Raw genomic sequence first — 26,190 nt, 5'->3', positions numbered from 1 at the left:
TATATACACGTAATACAACACATTTATATCCACACGTAATACAACACATTTATATCTACACGTAATACAACACATTGATATATACACGTAATACAACACATTTATATCTACACGTAATACAACACATTTATATCCACACGTAATACAACACATTGATATCTACACGTAATACAACACATTGATATATACACGTAATACAACACATTGATATATACACGTAATACAACACATTGATATCTACACGTAATACAACACATTTATATCCACACGTAATACAACACATTTATATATACACGTAATACAATACATTTATATATACACGTAATACAACACATTTATATCTACACGTAATACAACACATTTATATCCACACGTAATACAACACATTTATATCTACACGTAATACAACACATTGATATATACACGTAATACAACACATTTATATCTATACGTAATACAACACATTTATATCTACACGTAATACAACACATTTATATCTACACGTAATACAACACATTTATATCTACACGTTATACAACACATTGATATCCACACGTAATACAACACATTTATATCTACACGTAATACAACACATTTATATCTACACGTAATACAACACATTTATATCCACACGTAATACAACACATTTATATCCACACGTAATACAACACATTTATATCTACACGTAATACAACACATTTATATCCACACGTAATACAACACATTTATATCCACACGTAATACAACACATTTATATCTACACGTAATACAACACATTTATATCCACACGTATTACAACACATTTATATCTACACGTAATACAACACATTTATATCTACACGTAATACAACACATTTATATCTACACGTAATACAACACATTTATATCTACACGTAATACAACACATTTATATCTACACCTAATACAACACATTTATATCTACACGTAATACAACACATTTATATCTACACGTAATACAACACATTTATATCCACACGTAATACAACACATTAATATCCACATGTAATACAACACATTTATATCTACACGTAATACAACACATTTATATCTACACGTAATACAACACATTAATATCCACATGTAATACAACACATTTATATCTACACGTAATACAACACATTTATATCTACACGTAATACAACACATTTATATCTACACCTAATACAACACATTTATATCTACACGTAATACAACACATTTATATCTACACGTAATACAACACATTTATATCCACACGTAATACAACACATTAATATCCACATGTAATACAACACATTTATATCTACACCTAATACAACACATTTATATCTACACGTAATACAACACATTTATATCTACACGTAATACAACACATTTATATCCACACGTAATACAACACATTAATATCCACATGTAATACAACACATTTATATCTACACGTAATACAACACATTTATATCTACACGTAATACAACACATTTATATCTACACGTAATACAATACATTTATATCTATACGTAATACAACACATTTATATATACACGTAATACAATACATTTATATATACACGTAATACAACACATTTATATCTACACGTAATACAACACATTTATATCTACACGTAATACAACACATTTATATCTACACGTAATACAACACATTTATATCTACACGTAATACAACACATTTATATATACACGTAATACAACACATTTATATATACACGTAATACAACACATTTATATCTACACGTAATACAACACATTTATATCTACACGTTATACAACACATTTATATCCACACGTAATACAACACATTTATATCCACACGTAATACAATACATTTATATCCACCCGTAATACAACACATTTATATCTACACGTAATACAACATATTTATATATACACGTAATACAACACATTTATATCTACACGTAATACAACACATTTATATCTACACGTAATACAACACATTTATATCTACACGTAATACAACATATTTATATCTACACGTAATACAACACATTTATATTCACACGTAATACAACACATTTATATCTACACGTAATACAACACATTTATATCCACACGTAATACAACACATTTATATCTACACGTAATACAACACATGTATATCCACACGTCATACAACACATTTATATCTACACGTAATACAACACATTTATGTCTACACGTAATACAACACATTTATATCTACACGTAATACAATACATTTATATCTACACGTAATACAACACATTTATATCCACACGTAATACAACACATTTATATCTACACGTAATACAACACATTTATATCTACACGTAATACAACACATTAATATCTACACGTAATACAACACATTTATATCTACACGTAATACAACACATTTATATCCACACGTAATACAACACATTTATATCTACACGTAATACAACACATTTATATCCACACGTAATACAACACATTTATATCTACACGTAATACAATACATTTATATCTACACGTAATACAACACATTTATATCTATACGTAATACAACACATTTATATCTACACGTAATACAACACATTTATATCTACACGTAATACAACACATTTATATCTACACGTTATACAACACATTTATATCTACACGTAATACAACACATTTATATCTACACGTAATACAATACATTGATATCTATACGTAATACAACACATTTATATATACACGTAATACAATACATTTATATATACACGTAATACAACACATTTATATCTACACGTAATACAACACATTTATATCTACACGTAATACAATACATTTATATCTACACGTAATACAACACATTGATATCCATACGTAATACAACACATTTATATCTACACGTAATACAACACATTTATATCCACACGTAATACAACACATTTATATCCATACGTAATACAACACATTTATATCCACACGTAATACAACACATTTATATCTACACGTAATACAACACATTTATATCTACACGTAATACAACACATTTATATATACACGTAATACAACACATTTATATCCACAGGTAATACAACACATTTATATCCACACGTAATACAATACATTTATATCTACACGTAATACAACACATTTATATCTACACCTAATACAACACATTTATATCCACACGTAATACAACACATTTATATCCACACGTAATACAACACATTTATATCCACACGTAATACAACACATTTATATCCACACGTAATACAACACATTTATATCTACACGTAATACAACACATTTATATCTACACGTAATACAATACATTTATATCCACACGTAATACAACACATTTATATCCACACGTTATACAACACATTAATATCCACACGTAATACAACACATTTATATCTACACGTAATACAACACATTTATATATACACGTAATACAACACATTTATATCCACACGTAATACAACACATTTATATCTACACGTAATACAACACATTTATATCCACACGTAATACAACACATTTATATCCACACGTAATACAACACATTTATATATACACGTAATACAACACATTTATATCCACACGTAATACAACACATTTATATCCACACGTAATACAACACATTTATATCCACACGTAATACAACACATTTATATCCACACGTAATACAACACATTTATATATAGCGTAATACAACACATTTATATCCACACGTAATACAACACATTTATATCCACACGTAATAAAACACATTTATATCTACACGTAATACAACACATTTATATCCATATGTAATACAACACATTTATATCTACACGTAATACAACACATTGATATATACACATAATACAACACATTTATATATACACGTAATACAACACATTTATATCCACACGTAATACAACACATTTATATCCACACGTAATACAATACATTTATATCTACACGTAACACAACACATTTATATCCACACGTAATACAACACATTTATATATACACGTAATACAACACATTTATATCTACACGTAATACAACACATTTATATCTACACGTAATACAACACATTTATATCCACACGTGATACAACACATTTATATCCACCCGTAATACAACACATTTATATCTACACGTAATACAACACATTTATATCTACACGTAATACAACACATTTATATCTACACGTAATACAACACATTTATATCTACACGTAATACAATACATTTATATCCACCCGTAATACAACACATTTATATCTACACGTAATACAACACATTTATATCTACACGTTATACAACACATTTATATCCACACGTAATACAACACATTTATATCTACACGTAATACAACACATTTATATCTACACGTAATACAACACATTTATATATACACGTAATACAATACATTTATATCTACACGTAATACAACACATTGATATCCATACGTAATACAACACATTTATATCTACACGTAATACAACACATTTATATCCACACGTAATACAACACATTTATATCCATACGTAATACAACACATTTATATCCACACGTAATACAACACATTTATATCTACACGTAATACAACACATTTATATCTACACGTAATACAACACATTTATATATACACGTAATACAACACATTTATATCCACACGTAATACAACACATTTATATCCACACGTAATACAATACATTTATATCTACACGTAATACAACACATTTATATCCACACGTAATACAACACATTTATATATACACGTAATACAACACATTTATATCTACACGTAATACAACACATTTATATCTACACGTTATACAACACATTTATATCCACACGTAATACCACACATTTATATCCACACGTAATACAATACATTTATATCCACAGGTAATACAACACATTTATATCTACACGTAATACAACACATTTATATCTACACGTAATACAACACATTTATATCCACACGTAATACAACACATTTATATCCATACGTATTACAACACATTTATATCTACACGTAATACAACACATTTATATCTACACGTAATACAACACATTTATATCTACACGTAATACAACACATTTATATCTACACGTAATACAATACATTTATATCTACACGTAATACAACACATTGATATCCATACGTAATACAACACATTTATATCTACACGTAATACAACACATTTATATCCACACGTAATACAACACATTTATATCCATACGTAATACAACACATTTATATCCACACGTAATACAACACATTTATATCTACACGTAATACAACACATTTATATCTACACGTAATACAACACATTTATATATACACGTAATACAACACATTTATATCCACACGTAATACAACACATTTATATCCACACGTAATACAATACATTGATATCTACACGTAATACAACACATTTATATCCACACGTAATACAACACATTTATATATACACGTAATACAACACATTTATATCTACACGTAATACAACACATTTATATCTACACGTAATACAACACATTTATATATACACGTAATACAACACATTTATATCTACACGTAATACAACACATTTATATCCACACGTAATACAACACATTTATATCTACACGTAATACAACACATTTATATCTACACGTAATACAACACATTTATATCTACACGTAACAAAACACATTTATATCCATACGTAATACAACACATTTATATCTACACGTAATACAACACATTTATATCCACACGTAATACAACACATTTATATTCACACGTAATACAACACATTTATATCTACACGTAATACAACACATTTATATCCACACGTAATACAACACATTTATATCTACACGTAATACAACACATTTATATCCACACGTAATACAACATATTTATATCTACACGTAATACAACACATTTATATCCACACGTAATACAACATATTTATATCTACACGTAATACAACACATTTATATCTACACGTAATACAACACATTTATATCTACACGTAATACAACACATTTATATCTACACGTAATACAACACATTTATATCTACACGTAATACAACACATTTATATCTACACGTAATACAATACATTTATATCTACACGTAATACAACACATTTATATTCACACGTAATGCAACACATTTATATCTACACGTAATACAACACATTTATATCTACACGTAATACAACACATTTATATCCACATGTAATACAACACATTTATATCCACACGTAATACAACACATTTATATCTACACGTAATACAACACATTTATATCTACACGTAACAAAACACATTTATATCCATACGTAATACAACACATTTATATCTACACGTAATACAACACATTTATATCCACATGTAATACAACACATTTATATCCACACGTAATACAACACATTTATATCTACACGTAATACAACACATTTATATCTACACGTAACAAAACACATTTATATCCATACGTAATACAACACATTTATATCTACACGTAATACAACACATTTATATCTACACGTAATACAACACATTTATATCCACACGTAATACAACATATTTATATCTACACGTAATACAACACATTTATATCTACACGTTATACAACACATTTATATCCACACGTAATACAACACATTTATATCCACACGTAATACAACACATTTATATCTACACGTAATACAATACATTTATATCCACACGTAATACAACACATTTATATCTACACGTAATACAACACATTTATATCTACACGTAATACAACACATTTATATCTACACGTAATACAACACATTTATATCCATACGTAATACAACACATTTATATCCACACGTAATACAACACATTTATATCTACACGTAATACAACACATTTATATCTACACGTAATACAACACATTTATATCTACACGTAATACAACACATTTATATCTACACGTAATACAATACATTTATATCTACACGTAATACAACACATTGATATCCATACGTAATACAACACATTTATATCTACACGTAATACAACACATTTATATATACACGTAATACAACACATTTATATCTACACGTAATACAACACATTTATATCCACACGTAATACAACACATTTATATCTACACGTAATACAACACATTTATATCTACACGTAATACAACACATTTATATCTACACGTAACAAAACACATTTATATCCACACGTAATACAACACATTTATATCTACACGTAATACAACACATTTATATCCACACGTAATACAACACATTTATATCTACACGTAATACAACACATTTATATCTACACGTAATACAACACATTTATATCTACACGTAATACAACACATTTATATCTACACGTAATACAACACATTTATATATACACGTAATACAACACATTTATATCCACACGTAATACAACACATTTATATCCACACGTAATACAACACATTTATATCTACACGTTATACAACACATTTATATCCACACGTAATACAACACATTTATATTCACACGTAATACAACACATTTATATCTACACGTAATACAACACATTTATATCCACACGTAATACAACACATTTATATCTACACGTAATACAACACATTTATATCCACACGTAATACAACATATTTATATCTACACGTAATACAACACATTTATATCCACACGTAATACAACATATTTATATCTACACGTAATACAACACATTTATATCTACACGTAATACAACACATTTATATCTACACGTAATACAACACATTTATATCTACACGTAATACAACACATTTATATCTACACGTAATACAACACATTTATATCTACACGTAATACAATACATTTATATCTACACGTAATACAACACATTTATATTCACACGTAATGCAACACATTTATATCTACACGTAATACAACACATTTATATCTACACGTAATACAACACATTTATATCCACATGTAATACAACACATTTATATCCACACGTAATACAACACATTTATATCTACACGTAATACAACACATTTATATCTACACGTAACAAAACACATTTATATCCATACGTAATACAACACATTTATATCTACACGTAATACAACACATTTATATCCACATGTAATACAACACATTTATATCCACACGTAATACAACACATTTATATCTACACGTAATACAACACATTTATATCTACACGTAACAAAACACATTTATATCCATACGTAATACAACACATTTATATCTACACGTAATACAACACATTTATATCTACACGTAATACAACACATTTATATCCACACGTAATACAACATATTTATATCTACACGTAATACAACACATTTATATCTACACGTAATACAACACATTTATATCTACACGTAATACAACACATTGATATCTACACGTAATACAACACATTTATATCTACACCTAATACAACACATTTATATCTACACGTAATACAATACATTTATATCTACACGTAATACAACACATTTATATCTACACGTAATACAACACATTTATATCTACACGTAATACAACACATTTATATCTACACGTAATACAACACATTTATATCCACACGTAATACAACACATTTATATCTACACGTAATACAACACATTTATATCCACACGTAATACAATACATTTATATCCACACGTATTACAACACATTTATATCCACACGTAATACAACACATTTATATCTACACGTAATACAACACATTTATATCTACACGTAATACAATACATTTATATCTACACGTAATACAATACATTTATATCTACACGTAATACAATACATTTATATCTACACGTAATACAACACATTGATATCCATACGTAATACAACACATTTATATCTACACGTAATACAACACATTTATATCCACACGTAATACAACACATTTATATCTACACGTAATACAATACATTTATATCTACACGTAATACAACACATTTATATCCATAAGTAATACAACACATGTTTATCTACACGTAATACAACACATTTATATATACACGTAATACAACACTTGTATATCTACACGTAATACAACACATTTATATCTACACGTAATACAACACATTTATATATACACGTAATACAACATATTTATATCCATACGTAATACAACACATTTATATCCACTCGTAATACAACACATTTATATCCACCCGTATAACAACACATTTATATCTACACGTAATACAACACATTTATATCCACTCGTAATACAACACATTTATATCCACTCGTAATACAACACATGTATATCTACACGTAATACAACACATTTATATCTACACGTAATACAACACATTTATATCTACACGTAATACAACACATTAATATCTACACGTAATACAACACATTTATATCTACATGTAATACAACACATTAATATCCACACGTAATACAACACATTTATATCCACACGTAATACAACACATTTATATATACACGTAATACAACACATTTATATCCACTCGTAATACAACACATGTATATCTACACGTAATACAACACATTTATATCTACACGTAATACAACACATTTATATCTACACGTAATACAACACATTTATATCTACACGTAATACAACACATTTATATCCACTCGTAATACAACACATTTATATCTACACGTAATACAACACATTTATATATACACGTAATACAACACATTTATATCTACACGTAATACAACACATTTATATCTACACGTAATACAATACATTTATATCTACACGTAATACAACACATTTATATCCATACATAATACAACACATTTATATCTACACGTAATACAACACATTTATATCCACACGTAATACAACACATTTATATCTACACGTAATACAACACATTTATATCTACACGTAATACAACACATTTATATCCATAAGTAATACAACACATTTATATCTACACGTAATACAACACATTTATATCTACACGTAATACAACACATTTATATCCACACGTAATACAACACATTTATATCTACACGTAATACAACACATTTATATCTACACGTAATACAACACATTTATATCTACACGTAATACAACACATTTATATCTACACGTAATACAACACATTTATATCTACACGTAATACAACACATTAATATCTACACGTAATACAACACATTTATATCTACACGTAATACAACACATTTATATCTACACGTAATACAACACATTAATATCTACACGTAATACAATACATTGATATCTACACGTAATACAACACATTTATATCTACACGTAATACAACACATTTATATCTACACGTAATACAACACATTTATATCTACACGTAATACAATACATTGATATCTACACGTAATACAACACATGTATATCTACACGTAATACAACACATTTATATCTACACGTAATACAACACATTTATATCTACACGTAATACAACACATTAATATCTACACGTAATACAATACATTGATATCTACACGTAATACAACACATTTATATCTACACGTAATACAACACATTTATATATACACGTAATACAACACATTTATATCCACTCGTAATACAACACATGTATATCTACACGTAATACAACACATTTATATCTACACGTAAAACAACACATTTATATCTACACGTAATACAACACATTTATATCTACACGTAATACAACACATTTATATCTACACGTAATACAACACATTTATATCTACACGTAATACAACACATTAATATCTACACGTAATACAACAAATTTATATCTACACGTAATACAACACATTTATATCTACACGTAATACAACACATTTATATCTACACGTAATACAACACATTGATATCTACACGTAATACAACACATTTATATCTACACGTAATACAATACATTGATATCTACACGTAATACAACACATTTATATCTACACGTAATACAACACATTTATATCTACACGTAATACAACACATTTATATCTACACGTAATACAACACATGTATATCTACACGTAATACAACACATTTATATCTACACGTAATACAACACATTTATATCTACACGTAATACAACACATTAATATCTACACGTAATACAACACATTTATATCTACATGTAATACAACACATTAATATCCACACGTAATACAACACATTTATATCCACACGTAATACAACACATTTATATATACACGTAATACAACACATTTATATCTACACGTAATACAACACATTTATATCCACACGTAATACAACACATTTATATATACACGTAATACAACACATTTATATCTACACGTAATACAACACATTTATATCTACACGTAATACAACACATTTATATCTACACGTAATACAACACATTTATATCTACACGTAATACAACACATTTATATCCACACCTAATACAATACATTTATATATACACGTAATACAACACATTTATATCTACACGTAATACAACACATTTATATCTACACGTAATACAACACATTTATATCCACAGGTAATACAACACATTTATATCTACACGTAATACAACACATTTATATCTACACGTAATACAACACATTTATATCCATACGTAATACAACACATTTATATCTACACGTAATACAACACATTTATATCTACACGTAATACAACACATTTATATCTACACGTAATACAACACATTTATATCTACACGTAATACAACACATTTATATCCACACGTAATACAACACATTTATATCCACACGTAACACAACACATGTATATCTACACGTAATACAACACATTTATATATACACGTAATACAACACATTTATATCTACACGTAATACAACACATTTATATCCACACGTAATACAACACATTTATGTCTACACGTAATACAACAAATTTATATCCACACGTAATACAACACATTTATATATACACGTAATACAACACATTTATATATACACGTAATACAACACATTTATATCCACACGTAATACAACACATTTATATCCACACGTAATACAACACATTTATATCCACACGTAATACAACAAATTTATATCCACACGTAATACAACACATTTATATCTACACGTAATACAACACATTTATATCTACACGTAATACAACACATTTATATCCATACGTAATACAACACATTTATATCCACACGTAATACAACACATTTATATCCACACGTAATACAATACATTTATATCCACACGTAATACAACACATTTATATCTGCACGTAATACAACACATTTATATCCACACGTAATACAACACATTTATATATACACGTAATACAACACATTTATATCTACACGTAATACAACACATTTATATCCACACGTAATACAACACATTTATATCCACACGTAATACAACACATTTATATCCACACGTAATACAACACATTTATATATACACGTAATATAACACATTTATATCTACACGTAATACAACACATTTATATCCACACGTAATACAACACATTTATATCCACACGTAATACAACACATTTATATCTACACGTAATACAACACATTTATATCCATATATAATACAACACATTTATATCTACACGTAATACAACACATTTATATATACACGTAATACAACACATTTATATCTACACGTAATACAACACATTTATATATACACGTAATACAACACATTTATATCCACACGTAATACAACACATTTATATCTACACGTAATACAACACATTAATATCTACACGTAATACAACACATTTATATCTACACGTAATACAACACATTTATATCTACACGTAATACAACACATTTATATCTACACGTAATACAACACATTTATATCTACACGTAATACAACACATGTATATCCACACGTAATACAACACATTTATATCCACACGTAATACAACACATTTATATCTACACGTAATACAACACATTTATATATACACGTAATACAACACATTTATATCAACACGTAATACAACACATTTATATCCACACGTAATACAACACATTTATATCTACACGTAATACAACACATTTATATCCACACGTAATACAACACATTTATATCTACACGTTATACAACACATTTGTATCTACACGTAATACAACACATTTATATCCACACGTAATACAACACATTTATATCCACACGTAATACAACACATTTATATCCACACGTAATACAACACATTTATATCCACACGTAATACAACACATTTATATCCACACGTAATACAACACATTTATATCTACACGTAATACAACACATTTATATCTACACGTAATACAACACATTTATATTCACACGTAATACAACACATTTATATCCACACGTAATACAACACATTTATATCTACACGTAATACAACACATTTATATCCACACGTAATACAACACATTTATATCTACACGTAATACAACACATTTATATCCATACGTAATACAACACATTGATATCCACACGTAATACAACACATTGATATCCACACGTAATACAACACATTTATATATACACGTAATACAACACATTTATATCCACACGTAATACAACACATTTATATCCACACGTAATACAACACATTTATATCTACACGTAATACAACACATTTATATCCATATGTAATACAACACATTTATATCTACACGTAATACAACACATTTATATATACACGTAATACAACACATTTATATATACACGTAATACAACACATTTATATCCACACGTAATACAACACATTTATATCTACACGTAATACAACACATTTATATCCACACGTAATACAACACATTTATATCCATACGTAATACAACACATTTATATCTACACGTAATACAACACATTTATATCCACACGTAATACAACACATTTATATCTACACGTAATACAACACATTTATATCCACACGTAATACAACACATTTATATCTACACGTAATACAACACATTTATATCCACACGTAATACAACACATTTATATCTACACGTAATACAACACATTTATATCTACACGTAATACAACACATTTATATCTACACGTAATACAACACATTTATATCCATACGTAATACAACACATTTATATCTACACGTAATACAACACATTTATATCTACACGTAATACAACACATTTATATCTACACGTAATACAACACATTTATATCTACACGTAATACAACACATTTATATCTACACGTAATACAACACATTTATATCCACACGTAATACAACACATTTATATCTACACGTAATACAACACATTTATATCTACACGTAATACAACACATTTATATCTACACGTAATACAACACATTTATATCTACACGTAATACAACACATGTATATCCACACGTAATACAACACATTTATATCCACACGTAATACAACACATTTATATCTACACGTAATACAACACATTTATATCTACACGTAATACAACACATTTATATCCACACGTAATACAACACATTTATATCTACACGTAATACAACACATTTATATCCACACGTTATACAACACATGTATATCCACACGTAATACAACACATTTATATCCACACGTAATACAACACATTTATATCTACACGTAATACAACACATTTATATCTACACGTAATACAACACATTTATATCCACACGTAATACAACACATTTATATCTACACGTAATACAACACATGTATATCTACACGTAATACAACACATTTATATCTACACGTAATACAACACATTTATATCCACTCGTAATACAACACATTTATATCCACACGTAATACAACACATTTATATCTACACGTAATACAACACATTTATATCTACACGTAATACAACACATTTATATCTACACGTAATACAACATATTTATATCCACACGTAATACAACATATTTATATCTACACGTAATACAACACATTTATATCTACACGTAATACAACACATTTATATCTACACGTAATACAACACATTTATATCTACACGTAATACAACACATTTATATCTACACGTAATACAACACATTTATATCTACACGTAATACAACACATTTATATCTACACGTAATACAATACATTTATATCTACACGTAATACAACACATTAATATCTACACGTAATACAACACATTTATATCTACACGTAATACAACACATTTATATCTACACGTAATACAACACATTTATATCTACACGTAATACAACACATTTATATCCACACGTAATACAACACATTTATATCTACACGTAATACAACACATTTATATCTACACGTAATACAACACATTTATATCTACACGTAATACAACACATTTATATATACACGTAATACAACACATTTATATCTACACGTAATACAACACATTTATATCTACACGTAATACAACACATTTATATCCATACGTAATACAACACATTTATATCTACACGTAATACAACACATTTATATAAAAAATGTCTCGAAATATAATTGGAACGACGAATCGGCTATCATTAGCAAATGTGGCTTAGTACGGATTTGACCTAGAGATGCAGGGCAGGTGTCGTCGATTAAGACGCTAACACTTCAAGAGCATCTGTCCTATTCTCCCTAGGCCTGTTTTTGTCGATTTGAATTATATTTACGGTTTAGTTTATATGTCGCTATTTTCCACTGTTCCTGCTAAAATGATAACATTGCAGGCTTCATACTTGCTATCGGTCTCCTGCTTAAATTGTCAGTCTAGCGATAAGAACGATCAACGCTATACGTGAAAATTGAAGGAAACGGTTTAATTATGTGGTAATATATTCATTTCACACTCAATTGACGACAGGAAATATGCCAAGTCGTCAATTTACGGACCATCCTCGTAGCTGACGTGTCAACATACAAGTGTTATAGTTTTTACTGCAAAAACAAAAACGCAAAAAAGGACTCTACGCAAGAAACCCAAAAGAAAAAACTCTTTACAAAAATACACGGATCATGTCAATATTTTCCCAAAAAAATCTGCACTGTCTTTTGGGGAATTCTTTATGCAATGAAATTTGGAAAAAAAAACCAACATTATAGTGTTATATTGCATTCAGTTATTCAGTTATAGCAACTATGTTTCATTCTTGTGGCTAGTATATTTTGTGTATATTTTACGAGCACCAGAACCAGGATCCAATATTAGCTACACTAAGGACGTGTATTCTGATTGTTAAAGACATTATTACACTAGGTATTAAATCTTAAATATTCAAACTTTTAGATATCTCCTTGTTCTATTTTATTAGGTGGTGTCCTCACAGGTTTTTGATTCCTCAAGGAAGAGATGTTACAATGGTGGTATAAATATGGTTTTAATCAGTCTGATTTTACCTCATACCAGATGTTACAATGGTGGTATAAATATGGTTTTAATCAGTCTGATTTTACCTCATACCAGATGTTACAATGGTGGTATAAATATGGTTTTAATCAGTCTGATTTTACCTCATACCAGATGTTACAATGGTGGTATAAATATGGTTTTAATCAGTCTGATTTTACCTCATACCAGATGTTACATGTATAACTAAGGCGAGTTATCTTAATGTCTTACCTGTTGTTTCCCCGTTGCTGTCATTTATACCTACAAATACATAAAAACGTATATGTAAATATGTTCCAATATACGTTATGGGTTATAATATTATATGTAAATATGTTCCAATATACGTTATAGGTTATAATATAATATGTAAATATGTTCCAATATACGTTATGGGTTATAATATAATATGTAAATACGCTCCAATATACATAAAGGGTTATACAGTTATTATTGTATATGATATGTAAATACACTCTAATATACGTAATGGGTTATAATATAATATGTAAATACGCTCCAATATACGTAAAGGGTTATACAGTTATTATTGTATATGATATGTAAATACACTCTAATATACGTAATGGGTTATATATGATATGTAAATATGTTCCAATATACAAAATGGGTTATATATAATATGTAAATACGCTCCAATATACAAAATGGGTTATATATACGTAAATACGCTATGACATACGTAATGGGCTATATCTAATATGTATAAATACTGTACGCTCTGATATGCGCAATAGGTTACACAGTACAGTAAACATGCCCTAATATACATAATTCTAATTCGGAGTGATTCCTCAGAACATACATTCTGGACTGAATTGAATATTACAAGACGAACTGATAAAAAATCTGATAGATTACTCGACCAACAAGGCAGTGTTCCATGTGATACAATTCTTTGTCAGTGTCTACATCATAGTATGATACCTATATCGTATTATGATATTTTTATCATGCTATAATATTTTCGATGATGAGATGAGTAAATGATACAAATGTGAAACATTTTAAGGTGTCCATCTTCAAACTAGGTTTGTTAATGTCCATTCCATTCATCATTGTCCCGTTCTTGTAAAGTTCCCCCTTTTTATGTCTTGTCTCTATATATAAAATCCTTATAAAATGATATCGAACTCTTTCGGTAAAAAATGTCTTGCTTCGCAAATACTATTTTAATATCTTTACTATCGACAGCTATAAGTTTTACTTCTTCTACAACAATTGTGAAACGAGTAATATCAATCACTCTTGTTGGCCTGGATTGAAGCGCCCTGGTATGTATTCCATTGTCTGTACTGCAGTATGCATGCGGCGTTTCGTATTTTGTTAATCTTTCATTTCCAATTTATTTGATCACCACCTGAAAGCACAGACTATATTCTATGCCTACAATGTTAGTTGTTAGTCGGTATGATACATGCCATCTCCTGATGTTTTCAAGTTACCAAGGTCGCTTACTCTAGGTGGCGTTAATTTGACCAATGCCTTTTTTGAAAACATCCAGTCAATTAGGCTTTTGTTACATGTATTTTTTTTTAGCCCGAAATGGCGACTTTCCTTTTACAGGGAGCCATGTGATCTCATTTCAGCCAATGGAATTTGTATAAAATATCGTTTGATTATCAATTTAAAAGGGCGCTCAATTAATGAGAAAATGATTTTTGCTACGTTTATATATGAAAATATAGCTAGATATTGTTAATGCCAGGTGGAAGACATAAATGATTCCTTTATAAACACACTACATTTATATAATATATTTACATACGGACATCTTACTTATCGTATCCTTGGATAAAAATTCACTACTGATTACAGGACTGGGTAATACGTATAAATAATTGATACTTTACCTGCTTTGACAGAACTTATTCCCAGCGACAGGAGGACAACATACTGGAAACACCATACCATTCTCTCCCTGTAAATATATACCAAGTTAATTAGGAGAGACACAATACCATTCTCTCCCTGTAAATATATACCAAGTTTATTAGGAGAGACACAATACCATTCTCTCCCTGTAAATATATACCAAGTTTATTAGGAGAGACACAATACCATTCTCTCCCTGTAAATATATACCAAGTTTATCACGAGAGACACCATACCATTCTCTCCCTGTAAATATATACCAAGTTTATCACGAGAGACACCATACCATTATCTCCCTGTAAATATATACCAAGTTTATCACGAGAGACACAATACCATTCTCTCCCTGTAAATATATACCAAGTTTATCACGAGAGACACCATACCATTCTCTCCCTGTAAATATATACCAAGTATATCACGAGAGACACAATACCATTCTCTCCCTGTAAATATATACCAAGTTAATTAGGAGAGACACCGTGCCATTCTCTCTCTGTGAATATATACCAAGTTAATTAGGAGAGACACCATACCATTCTCTCCCGGTAAATATATACCAAGTTAATTACGAGAGACATTTTACCATTCTCTCCCTGTAAATATATACCAAGTTAATTAGGAGAGACACCATACCGTTCTCTCCCTGTTAATATATACCACGTCAATCAAGAGAGACACCATACCATTCTCTCCCCGTATATATATACCAAGTTAATTAGGAGAGACACCTTACCATTCTCTCCCTGTAAATATATACTAAGTAAATTAGGAGAAACACCATACCATTCTCTCCCTGTAAATATATACCAAGTTTATCACGAGAGACACCATACCATTCTCTCCCTGTAAATATATACCAAGTTAATTAGGAGAGACACCATACCATTCTCTCCCTGTAAATATATACCAAGTTAATTAGGAGAGACACCATACCATTCTCTCCCTGTGAATATATACCACGTCAATCAAGAGAGACACAATACCATTCTCTCCCTGTAAATATATACCAAGTTTATCACGAGAGACACCATATCATTCTCTCCCTGTAAATATATACCAAGGTAATTAGGAGAAACACCATACCATTCTCTCCCTGTAAATATATACCAAGTTTATCACGAGAGACACCATACCATTCTCTCCCTGTAAATATATACCAAGTTTATCACGAGAAACACCATACCATTCTCTCCCTGTAAATATATACCAAGTTAATCACGAGAGACACCATACCATTCTCTCCCTGTAAACATATACCAAATTAATTACGAGAGACACAATGCCATTCTCTCTCTGTAAATATATACCAAGTTAATCACGAGAGACACCATACCATTCTCTCCCTGTAAATATATACCAAGTTTATCATGAGAGACACCATACCATTCTCTCCCTGTAAACATATACCAAATTAATTACGAGAGACACAATGCCATTCTCTCTCTGTAAATATATACCAAGTTTATCACGAGAGACACCATACCATTATCTCCCTGTAAATATATACCAAGTTTATCACGAGAGACACTATACCATTATCTCCCTGTAAATATATACCAAGTTTATCAATCAGAATTCCTTTTATTCAGTCAAAGCCGCAAAAAAATACAACTAATTTTACTATATTAATTCTTTACTGATCAGTGTCATCGACGCAACTCTGAAATAATCACATAAAGAAAAAATAATCTGAAACTGAGAAATTTGCCTGGATGTACTACAGGAGAAAAAGTGAAAGGAATACAATGTATATGTTTTACCTACTTCATAATTGCGTTAACAGTCCCTGAAATCGTAAGGTAGGGTCGCCGATGTCGCCATTCTTCTGCTGATTCGTTATCCAAACGACAAGTCTAACGTGTTAAAGTCGTGTGTAAAGTTTAAATGATAAAGGTATTTTAAATTTATAAAATAACATTTGTTATAGGATCACATATTGACAAAACAAATAATCCAACCAGTGTTTCGAATTGTGTTTATACATACATACAGACCTGTATTGTACCGGAGTAAGTCATTGGTTTCACGGTCCGGAGTTTTTGTTATGATTGAAGTGTTTATTGGAGCGTTATGTCAATATAAAGGCGACACTGTTGGTTTTCTGATCAAATACTGACGTACCCGTAAACTAGGCCAAGCTCTCAATATATACATATGATTATGTAAGTTATAAATATATCGTGTAATACATTAATTAAATGGAAATCAAGGTATTGGGTGTGTTCTTAAGAAATATCAAACATAACATAAAAAATATGATTCATTGATTTTCTTATGTACGAGTACAATGATATTTGGATTAGTTTTTGATACTGGAATTAAATCAACATTGACAATAACTATAATTTAAATAAAACAATAATTATATTGATATCCGAGGTTAAACATGTCTTCTTGTCTGTTTAATAATGTTTTTTTGTTTGACTATTACTGAACGAGGTTCGGGAAAATTCAGATCATCTAATAATTGATAAAATGACGTGAGGTATCTAAGGCGACGTTATTATTTTTCTTTCGATTCTGTAATGTTTAGGTAATTGTTAAGTTAAATAATGTTTACGGAACGTTGATGAAATCGGGGGCGGGTAATGTCCCTCACACTATGTATAATGTATGTTGTAAAATCTATGTCAATACTTTATTACTTACCCTGATTTGTATTTCCAGCTCCCTCGTCTTCCCCGTCCTGGCTGAGAAGGTGTCTCTCTGTCAGGGTTACACATACCAACCCCGTGGTATTTGACTGTTATTGTCTATTGACACCTGGGTATTTTGATCGACTGCAAGGTTAGTGTCTGTGCTAATTTACTTTTTGGAACATTAGATATTATGTATACAACTGAAATTACCGGGGAATGACATGTCAATAGAAAATGAATCATACTTACAATTCCTTACCATGCACGCATTCATTCCACATTCACAAACAGTTGTCAGTCATTGGAACTAAATAATGCTAATGGTCCTACAGGACACGGTTGATTAATAATCAAATGTTTTAAGTGTTTACAATATAGAAAGTAGACGAAGTTATTTATTCTGCACAGTGAAGCATTAGTTTAAAGTTCTAATATTGCCTATTAACACACTCATCCATAGCTATGAATATATGTTGCAAAAAAAATTACAGTAAAGAGAATTTCATTTTGAATATCGTCTTGTATCAGATTTTAGAATTTAACAATAATCTACAAGTCAACTCCTAGTATTATATATGCGTGTATGGTCTAGTAACAATAACTACGTATACGGACAAGTCCTGGTCTCCGATCCTGTAAGACGGATAACATGTTTTAATGATGAAGTCAGATAACTTGTATTAATGATGAATTCTGATAACTTGTTTTAATGGTGAAGTCAGATAACCTGTTTTAATGATGAAGTCAGATAACTTGTTTTAATGATGAAGTCAGATAACTTGTTTAATGGTGAAGTCAGATAACTTGGTTTAATGGTGAAGTCAGATAACTTGTTTTAATGATGAAGTCAGATAACTTGGTTTAATGGTGAAGTCAGATAACTTGTTTTAATGATGAAGTCAGATAACTTGGTTTAATGATGAAGTCAGATAACCTGTTTTAATGATGAAGTCAGATAACTTGGTTTAATGGTGAAGTCAAATAACTTGTTTTACTGATGAAGTCAGATAACCTGTTTTAATGATGGAGTCAGATAACCTGTTTTAATGATGAAGTCAGATAACTTGTTTAATGATGGAGTCAGATAACCTGTTTTAATGATGGAGTCAGATAACCTGTTTTAATGATGAAGTCAGATAACTTGTATTAATGATGAAATCAGATAACTTGTTTTAATGATGAAGTCAGATAACTTGTTTTAATGATGAAGTCAGATAACTTGTGGGAAGCGTCAATAGCTTCACAGAGTCTTACTTTCAGCTCATCATTTTTCCCATTTTTAATAGCATGTCTTAGATTCCGCCCAGCATTTTCAGTTGATACACTGTAATGAATACTTTCTGGTGGATAGTTTACAGCAGAAAAAGCACGCCCTTTTATTGTACGGTGTTTTCAATGGTCGCGTGAAACTCTTGTTTGGCTCGTTGTTTTCTGAAGATTCTCTGAATGAGTTGTTTTCGTATGCTTGTTTTAATGCATGTATATTTACTGTTACATGTATATTACCTGTACCAGGTGACCTGATCCTGTGTTTTGACATTATCTCGTACTATCCTATGGTATATGTCTGAGTATTTTCCATCGCCTTATATACTTCCGTGTTCAATTGCTGTTAGTAATTTTTCTCTGCTTTTTGGATTGATCGTTAGTTTTTCTTCGGTCATAGTTTGACATACAATGTATTTTTCAAAGTTTGTTATGATTTGCTGTCGCTTGTAAGATGACTTAGATGAGTGTTCCGCATTAGTGCTCTTTCTTTTGAGTGAAACCGGTCAAGAACCATTTTCTATAACAAAACAAACACACTGCTTTAAATTGACAACCAAATTTACTATCGGATATAATACGCTTTATTAGTCGGATGATAATTACAGTGTGAGTATGTATTATATACGACAACTTACGTTGTAAATGTAGTAAATAACATTATACCAATTAAATTTTATCAGATAAATTTGTCATAGGATCTAAGATGTCCGTATGCTTATGTCCGGTTCTTATGAAAACAACCCGATTCGAAAAATAAATACTAATCATTCATTTGATTCAGTATTGTTTGAGGAAGTAAAGATTTACGGATGTTCTTTAAAAAAAACACCTGATAATCTGCTCCAAAATATTCGCACTTTGACTTGTAAATAAAAACTTTTTTTTGTCATTTCTTATCAGTTTAGGTTGCGTTTTCCGAATATCTATATCTCGAGTAATATTAAAGTAAATTGTAGGCTGTTTCATTATACATTTTGTAGTTATATCAATAAAGATGGACGACTTTTGTGAGGAAACATCGTAGATCCTGTGCTCTTTAATGTTCGCATTCAATTTCATAAATTAGGCCTATGTTACAACTCACAATTAGACCTGGTATCATTTTCATGGGACTAGATGTAACACTTTCAGCTAATTTGCACATTTCTAATCATTTATTCATAGTTACCATTATGGAAAAGCAAACTTAGAAATAACCTTTGTATCCGATAAAAAAATTGTCAATCGTATCCCATTGTTTTCTTCATTAAATAAATCAATAACAACCGATCATTGTTTTCCCCTATGTGCTTGTTGCAGAAAATAACGGTAAGAAAAAAAAAAGAAGAAAAAAGCACTTATTTTTGTTTATTAATTATTTTGATAGTAAAAATAGCAAATACAGACATGTATTTATTCTATTGATGAACTATTCCATTTTGATAGCGTTATTGTTCGAAATAATTGCTCAAATAAACAATGTTTGACTAAAATGGTCCACACACAGGGGCACGTCCGAAGTCTAGTAGGCCTAACTCTTATCATGGTGTTGTATACGTTTTAATTTATGGCCAATAACAAGTCATTTGATAAACCGACAACTCAAATTCATCTGATATTAATTATAGTGTTATAGTTAGAGTGTATCCAATGTGATAGCCAGACGATCGGTAGGCTATAGAGACGTACCACTGTTGTCCGACTCTGCCCTTGCCAACACCGGCAGTAGGCATTCCGGCAATAATGCATATTTTGTTTCGAGCTCATGGTTGTTTCACTGCATTTTTATATTGCAATTACATTTATATCTAGTATAAATTACCTGAAATGCTCATATGGACTAAGACCACAATTAGCTTCGCTATATGTTTCATTGTAACATTAAAATTCATAATAAATTCCCAAAATCTCATATGCAACTTTCCATCTCACCTGGCCAAGACCAGCATCTGAGAAGCAAAATATAAAAGTTTCAACCCAGCATGTTGGGCATTTTCTGGAGATAGCTGTACCCTAATTTCAGCTATGAACCAGACACTAATATTCCAAATATTATATTATTGTCGGGATGTATTTTAACACATTAAATTCTAGAAAATTGATTATATACGTGCTTACGATATTCAACAAGTTAAAACTTTTTAAACGGTAAAAATAACAGAATATTGTGGTTTATTTTTGGTCTTTTGTGTAACTGGTATCAGCGTCATCGGCCATCTTTGTGACGTCATACTGACCACTGGTCGCGGCTTCAAGACACAAGGCATTGTTTTTCTGACGCTCACGGATGTCTTTAACAAAATGGTATATGCCTTGGCATTTCTTCACGAAATGCACACGGGAGCATTTTTCACGCCCTAAGGCCCCTGACTAAATCATGCATTAAACTTTTTTTTTGTATTTATTTTATTTTTCAAGTTTTTTTCTGCATAGTAAAATACAAAAATATAACTCATACACTTACACTCGCACATAAGATCATAATCACATCACATATATATGATATCATATTCCCTTACACACATTAATTCATAATTATTTCACATACAGTGTAGTGACCACACCTATACCTACATCATCATCATCATCATCATCATCATCATATCATCATCATCATCATCATCATTTTCAAGCTATACAACTGTACATGCGCTAATTAATAATCATTTCACATATTATGATATATAATTACTGTCATCACACATATGCATACATAATTTGGTCATCATCATCATCATCATCATCATCATCATCATCATCACTCGATATATCACCATTTTTATGATATACAGCTATATGCACTTATATCATCATCATCATCATCATCATCATCATCATCATCATCATCATCACTCGATATATCACCATTTTCATTATTTGCATGCTATACAATATTCAGTTACATACACTAATTATCTCACAAATAGTGACCAAAATCACTATCATCATCACACATACATCATCATCATCATCATCATCGTCGTCATCATCATCATCATCATCATCATCATCGTCATCATCGTCGTCACCATAAAACATAATCATATAATATTATTATGATATCATCATCCATTATATATGTAATTAGTAAAATAAGAAAATCATCATCATCCACACGTTTACATTATGACAGTATATCATCAACATACACACATTCTCCATACCCTCACACAAATCATCATATCCATTCCACAACAACAAAAAACAACAACAGAAGACAGGAGTTTGAATACATGAGAGAGAGAGAGAGAGAGAGAGAGAGAGAGAGAGAGAGAGAGAGAGAGAGAGAGAGAGAGAGAGAGGGGGGGGGTGGAGATTCGAATGAAGCTAGAGGATAGAGAAAGTAAAAGAGATAGACTGGGCTAGAAATGAGACTTACCAAACAAATATGTCAAATAAAACCGTAAAAAATAATTGTCATAGATATTTATCTTACATAGCTAGCTATATCAATAGAAGCTAGGGTCTCCAGGGAAAGTAAGTAGAGAAACATAAAAAAAAAAAAAGAAGAATAGGATAATACACTGGACATCATATCAATTCAGAAAAAAACTGTCTGCCAATTCTAATAATTTTCCCCAATTTTCTCCATTCTTTGTCAAAGTTCTGCTGTAACTGGTCGCCTTGGCTATTAGCAATATATTTTTGAATGATATAGAAATCTTTAATAAAATTAATCAGAGCATGTGGACTTAATGTTTTATGTAGACACCTTGTCTTGTATATATAGATCTTAATCATAATACAAATTTCATTATCCAATCTATTTGTTGTAATATTCCTATTTTTTACAAAAACACCAAAAAGGAAACTTTTTTTGTTAAATTGGAATGGAATAAAGAGAGCATCAAGTAGTGTTTCTACACTTTGCAAAAATCTTTGTGTTTCTCGACATTCCCATAAAATATGAATAATCGTTTCTCGCTCTAAATTACATAGATTACATATTGGACTATTCACCAGGCCTATTTTAAACATGAGAGCATTTGTTGTTAGTATATGTTGAACTATTCTGTATTGAATATGTGAAAGGCACAAAAATACATATATACTAATTTTGAAGTAGAATTTCCTGAGTTATTTCACGGAAAGTCAAGCTCAGTAGACATACCAGATCC

At 29.8% G+C, this 26,190-nt stretch overlaps 1 protein-coding gene across 2 annotated transcripts in view; it reads right to left on the bottom strand.

Annotated features, from left to right (window-relative positions):
* Window positions 1-20,986, bottom strand: part of LOC117328863 — a 35,954-nt gene extending 14,968 nt beyond the window's left edge. Inside the window, exons 1-3 of one of the 2 annotated variants that reach the window (XM_033886447.1) lie at window positions 20,835-20,986; window positions 18,161-18,228; window positions 16,518-16,547 (exon numbers count right to left, since the gene is read on the bottom strand). In XM_033886447.1, coding sequence (XP_033742338.1) covers window positions 16,518-16,547; window positions 18,161-18,228; window positions 20,835-20,908 — 172 coding nt within the window. In that variant the 5' untranslated portion in view covers window positions 20,909-20,986. Of the gene's footprint in view, window positions 1-16,517; window positions 16,548-18,160; window positions 18,229-19,949; window positions 20,065-20,834 lie in introns of those variants that run through there. The other variant, XM_033886448.1, reaches the window with a different exon arrangement.
* Window positions 20,987-26,190: the final 5,204 nt, after the last annotated feature.

This window comes from Pecten maximus, chromosome 6 (assembly GCF_902652985.1).
Source record: "Pecten maximus chromosome 6, xPecMax1.1, whole genome shotgun sequence".
Classification (NCBI taxonomy): Eukaryota; Metazoa; Mollusca; class Bivalvia; order Pectinida; family Pectinidae; genus Pecten; species Pecten maximus.
Note: the sequence above shows the minus strand (reverse complement) of the source record. Positions and strands in the feature narration are given on the sequence as shown.